This window comes from Stegodyphus dumicola, chromosome 2 (assembly GCF_044657685.1).
Source record: "Stegodyphus dumicola isolate Sdum_Otavi_A_Nest chromosome 2, ASM4465768v1".
Taxonomy (NCBI): Eukaryota; Metazoa; Arthropoda; class Arachnida; order Araneae; family Eresidae; genus Stegodyphus; species Stegodyphus dumicola.
In genome coordinates, this window is record NC_140769.1 from 18079784 (window position 1) to 18092214 (window position 12431).

A 12431-nucleotide genomic window follows, 5' to 3' on the forward strand; every position below is an offset into this window, starting at 1 on the left:
ACGACCAGTGGTTGCAGGAATAAAAGCCAGGTAAGGCTATGGGTATAAATAAACACAGGGTGTTTCAGCAAATTGATTACAAACTTTCAGAAGAGATAGAGTACACCTAGATGATTAAAAAATACATAGCAATGCATGATCAGAAATGCTTTTCTGGTGCAGTAGTGATGACACAAAGAAGGAAGAACACGAACAAGGTAAGAATAATGTTTAATACGCTTAAAGCAACAAAAACCAAGAAATAAGAACAAAAACAGACAATCATCATCAGAGAAGGTGTTCTAAATTATGACTCAGACCATGATTTATTAGTTGATTTCTGCTGTACTAAACATAATAAAACATATTTTGTCACACTGTTCATGTCCTTCCTTTTTAGTGTTTTGTGTCATCACTACTACCAGGGCTTAATTTCTAAGATTAGAAGTGCCGGAGCCCTATGGAAGACCGTCAGCAAAGAGGAGCAAGAGTAAATAAATAAATAAAATGACTATTAAACTCATTAATAATTTTTAAATTAAATAGTTAATTACTAATAAATTAATTAATAACTATTTAATTAATGTTTATAAATTGTTATTTAATCAATAATTAAAATTAAATTGAATGTTAAGAGATAAATTAAAATTTAATAAGCAATTTTTAATATAATTTTATTGATAAAAATAAAATTTTCGAGACAAAATTTCTACTGAAATTGTTATTCAGTTACATAAAAGAAGTGCCGCAACCTTCTTATTTTAGGGTGCTCCGGCTAAAATTGTGATTTAATTACAAAAACTAAGAAGCATCGGAGCAGGGATCCGGTGAGCGCAATTTGAGCTCTGATCGTAGGGGGGGGAGTTCTTTTATCATCAGAAAAATTAAATATACTTAAAATATATAGCTGATGAAAATTCAGATAATGAGGGTATGAGTGGGTGGAAACAAAAAATGAGGGGAATCTTGGTGAGAGAGAACGTTTTCTTTGACCACGGCTCTTTGCTGATATAATTATAGCCATCAAGCGGATGTGTGTCAATGGTAAAATGAGTCCTGAATCTGACTCCTAAGGATGAATGTAAAATTGCTGGTTAAGCTTTTCGCTTTACCCGTACTTGGTTACATTAGTGGGTATTGTAGGAAGACAATGTATAGGACGTGCTTGAGCAGTTTATCTCGGTATTTCACTCTTATTGTACTCGCTGTCACTTAATACACATTTAAGAACACAAATTTTCCTTCCTGCAAGGATAACTAACTGTAACCATCGATAACATTACACTAGGCATGGCGAGAAATTTACGCGTTCATAGACAAACTCCCCAAACTTATTGCCCTTCTTAAAATGAAAGGTTCCTGCATGTGAGTGAGGGGACTGCGCTCCGGCTAGAATTATATTTTATCTTAAAAATTGAGAAGTACCGGAGCCGGGCTCCGGCACAATTTAAGCACTGACTACTACTCCAAGGAAGCGTTCCATGCATTGCTATGTGATTTTCCATCATCTAGGTGTACTCTGTCTTCTGAAATTTTGTAACTGATTTGCTGAAACACAAAACAATCGACTGAATAGTTTCAGGAGTAGTCAAGATGGATATTTTGTTGAAATATTATTATTTTTGGAGACTACACTATTTCCTTTACTTTGTACAAAAAAGTAAAAATAGTAAAATAATGTGCAGAGAAAGTAAGTACTCAAAATGAAATCGTAACTCTTCATTCAAACAGTAGAACCAATAAATTCCTGAAAAACTAAAAATTAACATAGGAAATTCTTTTAGGCATTCTATAGGTTATGCTACTGAATATGACGATGTATATGAGAGTTTGCCCGAGAGGAGTGGTGATTTCATACAGTATTTATATTTTCTAATGGAAACTGGCTCATATTTATTTTACACATGGATATATAATATGCATCTTTCATTTAGTGGGATGCATTGTTTATCTACTTTATCGAAACTGAGGGATATTTCTGCCCTTTGCAGATTTTAATGATAAAATATTTACTGTTAATATTGCATTGCTGTTTAAAAGCATAAGGTTTATACATATTTTTAATCCACTTAATCCTTAGTATAAAAAGCCTGACCTTTCTTTGAAAAAGGTTACTTTTTATATAGTATGCTTTTAAAAAATATATATATATATATATATATTTAAAAAAAAATACATATTTGGGAAAATGTGTCATGCAAAATATAATTATCCATTTAGGAAGGAAATAAAACAATACAGGAATCCAAATTCTGCATATTATTATTGCTTCTTTTAAAATTCCCGTACTTTTAACGCTGTAGCTCTCTCAATTAATGATATTTTTTTAAAAAGTGAAATATTAATTAATAATTTAAGTTTTGAAAAATGAAATGCAACTTTGAAAATTTCAGTTCAACAATGTCATTTATAATTGACGCAACATAGTGATAATTTAAACCAAATAATATTTCTATCTGTACAGTTAAGGTGAAAAAATAAAATACTTATATCAAGTACAGTCAAAAGTCGTTAATTCGGACACCCATAATCCGGAATGATCTATAATCCGGACCTCAAAGCTACAACCGTTCTGCGCATGCGTCGCGTTGACGCATGCGCGTAAGACCTTTACCGCTGCGAATTTGCGTGCGCAAAATACGTTTATGAATGCGCGTTTAATGTATAACGGACGGGATAAGCTAAGCTAAAATTATCTAATTATCTATTTCAGTTAATGTTGCAGATTGCGTTATTCCTTAATATTCGAATTGGATCCGGATTATTATTTTTTGCAGACTGTTAGAGCAATTTTATAAAAGTAAGCTTGAACTTTCGATTATGTCAAATAGAATTTTCGATATATATTTACTAATATGTAAAGGATATACAAAGCGAAAGTATCTTTCGGAGCCCATTACACAAAAAGTGGAATTGCTGCAAAAAATGGATAAAGGCATATATTTTGTTTATCTAAACTTTGTTTATCTTTAACGCGGCGGCGGCGTGCAATGAATTCACTATCCTTATCTTAAGGGCAGATGTTTTTATTTTATTTGGCTTATAATTGCTTACTCAATGTAGTATTTCATCTCAATGTACTCCATCTTTGATATGATTTAAATCAAATGCCTCGTCATTATAATTCGCTTCCGATAGCGAAGAAAGTGACAGAGGTTATTGAAAACGAAAAAATTTCGATTGACAAATTAGTCGGTATTCTCGACACAGCAATTACAGGACGTGAACAGCGGAACTTTGTAACTGAACAAGAAATTATGTCTGTTTATAGAATTAAAGAGAATGTATTATCACATAAAAAACGAATCAACTTAAACAACTTACATTGAAAGAAATGTTTAATAAAGTAAACAAATAAATATTAAGCTTTTTTTTGTAAATTTTGATACCCTTTAGATCATAATTGTTCTTTATTTCGTAAATTACGGTTTTATATTTTTAATTTTATAATTTCTGCATGCCATTTTACCAGATTTAAACTGATGATCTATAATCCGGAAAAATCGATAATCCAGAATCGCCGAAGTCCCGACGAGTCCGGATTAACGACTTTTGACTGTATAACATTTCAATGCAGTTTTATAGTTCAGAGAATAATATACAGAGTATATCCTGGAGGACTCATTAGGAATTAAAGAGATATCATTAAAACTTTCAAACATCTTTATTTATTAAGAAAAGGGAGAAAATTGTTGTGGATCTCGCAAAATGTGTGTTGAGGGAGTATCTACTTGGAGACAGTGATCCCTCATCTTTGCTTTCCTGATACAGCCCCGCTCCCATGATTCTGATGCAACCCCGCTGTTGCCACAGCATGACCAAATAACCCATCAATCACTGCTTTTCATTTTCGACTCATTCAGGGGGTTTGTAAAATGTGATGCAACAAGTCTTATCTCAGGGGTCATGGTCTTTTCACTTCGACGAGAGTCTGCCATTACTAACGGATGAAGATGCATTTCAAGTGGACAAGTCTTTCACTGCTCAAATGGTAAACTGGTTTAGTACTTAAGAAATGTTGAATTTTCACAGAAGTTCAACAAAAGCAATTTTGAAATAAAAATTGAAATTTTATCTGTTTATAAACTCGACAGTTACTTTTTAGTGATATCTAAAATAACATATTTTAATTTTTTCCCAGATAATAAAAACTGTAGAAAAAGTTGATTATTCAATAATTTCTCTATTTGACAAGTTTAAAATATATAGAAAGATTTGAATTTACAAAAATTTAGAAATTTTAGCAGCCAACAAAATATTATTCTCTTTAATTAAGAAATGAAAACTATTGTCAACATGATACAGAGATAATAATTTGTTCCCATTACTGCGTATAGTCAAAATGTGTGCATACCTTCTAGTCAAGAAATGTAGGCAGAATGCATTTCGGTGGCATTTTCTGTAACAAACATAATTTATTACATGGAATGCTATTCGCTATAATTTACGTAACCTACTCCAAAACTCTTATAAAATCACAAAATAAAAAAATATGAAAAAATTTCAGAGAATATTGAAAAGGAAAGTAATGTTAGAAATGCTAGGCATTTACTAATCTGCTGTTGTTGCTTAAGCTCACTTGTCTTACATAGTCGGCCCAAGCCACGAAATTCCTCGTGGCAAGGCACGATAGATTGTGCCTGCCATTAGCAATAGCCTTGAGCACCTTTCAGGTAAGTACGATTTAGCTCAGTTCCGCCCACAACTTTGAAGGACAGCACCCCAGGGGGACAGGTCCTAACCTCTATACTGGGTGGTCAGCCTGTATAGTGCTCAAGGCTGTTGCCAACAACAGGCATATCTTGTGCTCTTGCCATGAGGAATTTTGTGGGCTTGGGCTGATGTTACTGTCAGACAAAAAGAGCATAAGTAACAACAATAGTAGTTTACTAATCTGAATCATCCTATTTAATATCTTCCACTGGGTGGAAGATCTTGCTGTCCTTATCATTTTTGTATATTAGTCTTCGGAATTTTTTGGAAGAGAAGTCCAAGTGTAAAAAAATTGCCTAAATCAGTCGTCATCTTTTTTATGATACTGCATAGAATTGCTATTGAACAAGTGAGCCACAATCTTTACCTTGGCTCTAATCTGGACTTCTTGTAAATGACAAGAACTCCACATGGCCTTTTTCAGTATGATGGTTAGGGAAGTAGGCTTCCATCCTGCTGGGCTTAAAATCAAATCTCAGAGGAGACATGGATGTATATAATTGTCAATCCCTGTTTCCTACATGTGTAATATTTATTGTGATGCACCATCGATAGTGTTCTTGGTAATGAGATAACTAAATAATCAATTAATTCGGCCATTCCCAGACAACATTTAGATTGCCAAGTGTCTGGCTGTTGGATTAATATAATTTGAATTAAATTTTTGTTTAAAGAAATTGGTATGAATGTTATTTCTACTTCTTTATCATTTTTAATGTTCTTTACTTCTTACATACTATATTTTGATTAGGTTATGAAGGTAAGTGTGAGTAAATAACATTTGATAATTGCAATAGGCATGGATCCTATATGTTCTTCTCTTCACTATAGCCGATTTCCCATAGAAAGTCCTCCAGAATGGCATCTCTCTCTTTAGGCAGAAACCTTCATGTGTTTTTTTAAAATTACATATATATTCCAATAATCTAACCTCCCAATAGAAGAAATATATCTCTGGGTTTCCTTATGTTTTTGATTAAAAAATAATATAAATAAAACACATATGCTAATATTTCAACATGGAGTTTATTTATGCATATATAAACAGTAAATATATACATTATGTTAAATTATCCCATGAAAATTCATCAATTTAAGAATTATTTTTTTTACACCCAAACTTAAAAGTTTCGATTCATTTTGTCAAAGCAAAAAAGTCATTAAATAAAAATAAATAAGGAACTAATATGGTTGAGGAAATATGCCTGCATGCATCAAATCATATCGAATAGCTTTTACACAACATTTCATTGAAACCCATAAAAATGCCAATAATTAAAATATATATGTATATATATATATATTCAGTATCTACTTGTTTAAGTCAAGCGACTAGAAGTGCCATCTTTCTTACAATATGTAGTAAGAAATAGATGTAGAAACCTAAGAGAAATGTTCTAGTTATTAAAAGTTATCAACATTCACCTGATCTTTCAGGTAGTAGACAAAGCACAGGTTGACGAGAGTTATATAACACAATTAACAAAGACTTCTATCACAAAAAATTTCTGAATGAAATTTGACCAAATGTACATGCATTTTACACTTTTTATATATTGTTCAAATAATTGGTGAATTAAGCTTAGATGAAAACAAAAGCTGTTTCCCAGACTTAAGAAATTTCAAATTCAGTATTTTGTCGTACTGAAATAAGAAAACGTTTCTTTCAAGCATAAACTTTCTAGTATAATACTGATCTAATGTACATATTATAAAGCAAAGTAATCAGCAATGCCATTATGCATGATACCAAGACAAACAGGGCCACTAACACACACTTTATTTGTCGGAGAGCTATAAGGAGTTATAGGATGATTTGTGGACCTCCTTAAAATTTCGGAACATTAGGTCCAAGCATTGTCAGCCTCACACTCTGAAGACAAGTGCATAACAATTGGAGCACTCATCAGGCAATACGCCATGATGACTTACTAATCTTTGAGCTCTAACATAAACACAGCATCCAATGCTTATAGGAAATTCTATTTCTTATTTTCAAGAGCCTATAACAACTTCAAAAATTTTGTTAAAATTGATTTGGTAGCAGTAGTTTTTAATTTGTGTTGTGATATCTAATTATGGCTTTTCATTGTATATTGAATTTTTATTTGTTGTCACTTTAGCTCAGAAAATAAAGAATGAAAATTAAATGACAAACAAGAATGACTGACAATATACCTTAAAACAAATGTGAAAAAAAATGCAACAAAAAACAGTAATTACGTTTTATTTATTTCTTTTTTATACCGCTTATGGGAACATATAGTTTGCAATGTTTAAAATGCTTTTAAATTTGAATACTATATTCTGTAAAAAGTAGCTATGTACAAAGAGTAATGGATGGAAATTAAGTGGTCCAAACATTTGCACGTATTATAAGATCAATATACATTTTACAAATATGCGAGAAAAATATTGGACATATTTATTTATAGATCAAACTTGAATGAGAAATACATCAAACGAATTTTAATGTTTAATGAGATCTTAAAGCTCTCACTAAAGAAATTTTGGGGATATTTGTTCAAACAATAGCTAAAATGAATCTGTTCAGTTAATGGAAACATAAGAATTCATTAATGTATTGATATTATGTAACATGGAATTCATTAATATCTAACATACCACAAGCAGCTGCAGGAATAATAAATAATCACAAACCTTTAAAAAGCAAAAATATAAAAAATAAAATACACAACCTTTTATTCTGAATCCCTAGCAGTCTTTTGCTTGTATTTATGGATAGATTTATTTCACAGATTAAGATAATTTATCATAATTAAGTTTTTAAATTTTCATTTATAATCTATTCAGCTTCATTTCAAGAAACTTTTTTGTTTGTGAAATTTTGATATGTTTGTTTTTAAAAAAATCTTACACTCTTACTATACCATTAAATTTATTTTGAATGGATTTTATAATGCCTTCAAATGAAATATTTAATTTCACAAAAAAGCAAGTTGAGAAACAGTTTTTGTTTTCTATACTTCAATATATAATATAAGGTGTATAAATACTATTAAAATTTTCAATTTTGTTTTAACAAGAAAACTCCTTCAAATTAAGAAGGCTTAAATTAACAAGGCCAATACCAGCAATTCATATACAAAATACATTTTTAAATGCACATATGAAAAAAGTACTCAATAATGAAATAATGTTTAAAAAACTAAAAATCACAATAAAAATCACATTAAATGCCATTTAGAACAAATGAAGAACACAAAAAGAAACTTTTTAGTTACAATTCTTGAATATTCTTACGCTGGAAAATTGAAATAGAGAAAGAGAGAAATGGTTTTAGAAAATTACTTTTTACATACTATATTTTTATATTTTGATTAGGTTATGAAGGTAAGTGTGTTTGATTAAATAACATTTCAAATAGAGGTACTTCTTTAGTTGTTGAAAAGTAAAAGGAAAAAAAAAATCTCCAACGAAAGTTTACAGTAAAATTCTTGACATAAGGACTTTTCTTGTGTAATGCCAAATAAAATGGATATGATCAGTGAAGATTCAATGGCATAATTTACAAATATTTTCAACATAGAAAACATTAAAATCCTTGATGAACTTTTCTTTATCAAGAACACATTGTTCAGTTAGTCAACAACCTATTTTACTTCAAACATATATATTTTACAGCTTTTTCATTTGGCTTCAAGTCGTATTCCATTCTAACATTCTTTTTTTAGAATTCATGTTTAAATAAGAATCCTTTAGAAAAATATGAATTGAATGGGCTTGCTGGCAGTTTTTACACAGTGATTCTTTTTCACTTTTATTTTTGTTATGTACATAAAACTGATACAAGCCTTATAAGTCATTCAGCAAGGCCATACATGTATGTAGTTGACTTTGAAAAGTTGTACAGTTGACTCAGTCATATTAAGCTCTGCATTGCCTGCCATACTGTTCATTCAGTATTTTTGTAAACAAAGAAAATGCACACGCAGGATGAGACAATGGCAGGGAAGGGACGAAAGATAAAAAGTATGATGTAACATGAAGAAACATCATTCTTGCACATAATTACATACACACACACACACGCATACATATGAACAGAGAGGCCGGATGTCGATTCACGTTATCTAATGTTTGCCCTATAAGAAGCAGTCAATCCAGAGGGCAGCACACGAGATCAAAAGGAAATCCAGGATGTTTGCAGCAAATGAATCGGTCAACACGACGCCATAAAGCCCAGGAAATGCAGTCTACATTTGCTGCAATACATAAGGTAACGGACGCAACTTGAGCACGGTGGCTTGGCTTGGAACTCTGCTGTCACAATGATAGCAGAAGCTGCCTCATACAAGGGTACTGCCTTGATATGTTACATCGTTAGGATGCACAGATTGGCACTTCTGCAAAACATAAAATGAAAAATCAAAATTTAGAGACACTACATACATCAACAGCAAACATGAAATATTAATGATGCATATATAATTTCTTATATATGCATAAGAAGGTAAAAAATATTTCTTAGAAGACTTTTGATATATATGCAGAAGAATGATCAATTTAGAGTGCAATGTTCAAACATTGACAAGTATAGAAAATCATAAAATTATTTCTTTTTTGGGTAGAACTCCTATTACCTCTGACAAATAATAAAAGTTTAAAAGTACACAAAATATATAAAAATTTATGACCTTCATGTGGAAAATGAAAAGCGAATTTTTTCAATACAGTTTTACTCATATATACATGTTTACTTCATAGTTTCAGGTAATAATAGTACTAGAAAAATTTTTAAAAACGTATTATTTAATAAATCATTTTAGATGCTCTTTGGCACCCAAAATTTTTTTAAAGTTCGTTTTTAACTTGCAGAATCTTTAGAGGAATTTACTGGAACCTGAAAGTTCCATGGAACACAGACTGAAGATCACTGGAGCACTGCATTAAATTCTGAGATCTCTATTGTGCTAAAATTATCATTGTAATTTACTTTGGAATGATTAAAAAAATATAATATAACATATACTTAAAGAACAATTAAGTAATAAAGAATAAAACTATTTATAGCTATTTTCACATGAAAAGAGCAATGGTATGAAATTTACCTTTTTAAATTATTTGTGACTTTTAGGTATGTTTTTATTAAAGATGACAGAAGAGCAGCATAACATTTATTATGTTATATTGAATAAAACATAATATAATTTTGGATAAAATTATTTAAAAATTTTTTGTTTTATTAAAATAAAAAACACTCTTTATGCAAAAAAGGTGCACCATAAAATTGAGGTTATATTTCATTATTATTAAATAAAATATTTGTAAAATATATAGTATATCTTTAACAGAGCAGTCAGTTATTTGATGCAGTAGATGCAAGATTACATTGACACATGCGAATGTGTTTAATTCTAGGTGACATAATTTATGAAAGCACTGATGTACACTGCTCAAAAAAAAAAAAGGGGGGGGCAGTGCTATATCTCCCGTTCTACTGGGCTGATTGACAAAATTAAAACTGTGTTTTTCATGTCTCGAAAGCGCGCCTTAGGATATATATTAGATTTATATATAGCACTATTCTAACATAGGTATTTTAACACAAAATTGGACTTTTTCTGAAATAACATATCAATATTTTTCCATATTTCCATTCTACGACTCAAATTATGCCAGAATACCACGTTTTGTAAAAATCGTACGAGTAGTTTTTAAAATATTAGCTCTCAAAATTTTAGCTCCTCAATGCTAATTGAATTTGGTAAATATTTATTAATATCTCTTTTTTTTATTAAACTTTTATTATTTTTCCTTTCACATTTTGAAACTTAGGTTCGTTCCAAATAAAATTTACCCATTTTTTGTGTTTTATTTTTTAAATTTCTATTTTAAAATAATTTTTATAAATTTTTCGAAACAAATTTTAAATTATAACCTATAAAATTTTTACCATCACCTTAAAGTAGGTGTATTTTTAAGCATATCTGCAAAAAATTAGACTTTTTTATTGAACATTTTCTAAGATATACACGAATTTACATATTTTCGCATTTTGAAATTTTGCATCTTTTTTTTTAGCGATAATAACGCTAAATGTGGTTTATGGATTTTTGTTACAGTCAATTGCCACAGCTATTTTTAACCTTAAATTTCAAGTAAAATTTTACGGAGAATTAATTATATGAATTTTTTCCCCTCAATGATGCGTGATAAATATTTATTAATACTATATGAAAAGCTTTTTTTTTTAATTATAAATAATATTATTCAAATTTTTAAATATTTTTTTTTTTTAAATTTCTCTTTCTTCTTCTTTTTTTTTTTTAAAAAAAATAAGAGTAAATTTTTTCCTTCGGTGTTTTATCGTCTGCTACTTTACTTTAACTTCGTTTAAAACTAATTGTCTAAAATTGAGAATTTTCGTTTCATGTTTATTTGAATTTTATGAAAATATTTTATGACATTAACAGCATAATTTATTTCTAAACAAATTGTTGCTTATGAAGTGGCTGAAAAAGCGGCTGATACTGTCATCCATATTTTTAAAGCACAGTATATGTTTATAGAAACATAAGATTTAGAATAATCAGTTTTATAAAAGTCAAATTATGATATAAACATACAACCCTCTAGAGGTTGAATTAATGGAAGTTCAATGGTTATGTAGAAATAAATGATCTGCAGCTACTTAATAGCTGGATAAGTCAGCAGGTTCTGCGGACAAGTAAGAATAATTATATAAACAACACCCAACATTCTGGATTCAATTAAGAAACGAGGGTACGATGTTTATTAAATGAATTTAAGAAGTTTTAAAACATAAAAAATCAACTCATTTTTTATCCTAAAATGTATTTTTGTGCGTAGTGTTTTTTCATTATATCCTTAAAATTCTAATTTAGAATGTAATTGTCAAGAGCTGAATCCTAATCATCAGTAACATAATAAGTAATTATTATGGTTATTAATAAATCCTTCTTATAAAGTAATTGCAAATATTTCAAAAAACTTTCTGTATGAATGCAAATATTTTTAATTTTATATTAATCAAAATTGCACACGATATTATTTATTTACACTTCAATTCTTACCGTCAGCTCTAGTAGAAGTTACAAATCAATAATATTTAATTAAGGATTGGATGGGATTATTTAATTATGGCAAAGCACACGAGGGCTATCTGCCTAAAGGGAGGGATGCCTTCGTGGAGGACTTTCTAAGGGAAAGTGGCTCGTATACACATTACACATGGGAAAAACCACGGAAACGCCCTTGCAGCCAGACCATTCCCGGGATTCGAACCTCAGACCGAACTACCAGTGTTCAGCGTCTTTACCGCTCTGCCGCTGGTGAGCTATATAATTAAGGAATGACCATCTAGGTTTAGAAACAGCGTACTGTAACAGCAATTTAATTATTGGCGCCGTATCTTTCATGTTACTCCCGATTGGCAAGCTACATAATTTTTAATGAGTATTCAGGTTTTGCTAGTAACTTCACTTGGAAATCGCGCTTAAACTAGGTTAGTTGGTTATTTGAACATAGAAAGAACATGGGAGCTCTTTGATTAAAATGCTTTCATAGAGAACCTTTGTAAAAAAAACCTAGAAATCTACGAAAACCAACCATGCAGCCTGGGTTAGACTTCACAACAAACAATTAGTATTTAACAATCATCAAATGCTAGGCAACTGGTGAGGCTCCAATTACATCTCCAGTTTAATATTTTATTTGTAAATATTTAAAATACTGTTGTATTCTTAGACACAAAA

The 12431-nt window shown here is 30.2% G+C and overlaps 1 protein-coding gene across 8 annotated transcripts in view; it reads right to left on the reverse strand.

Annotated features, from left to right (window-relative positions):
* Positions 1 to 5699: 5699 nt before the first annotated feature.
* Positions 5700 to 12431, reverse strand: part of LOC118196962 (semaphorin-2A-like) — a 745632-nt gene continuing 738900 nt past the window's right edge. For all 8 annotated transcript variants that reach the window (XM_085810484.1, XM_085810482.1, XM_085810486.1 and 5 more), the window contains one exon: positions 5700 to 9059. In XM_085810484.1, the coding sequence (XP_085666610.1) occupies positions 9003 to 9059 (57 nt within the window). In that variant the 3' untranslated portion in view covers positions 5700 to 9002. The remainder of the gene's footprint in view (positions 9060 to 12431) is intronic.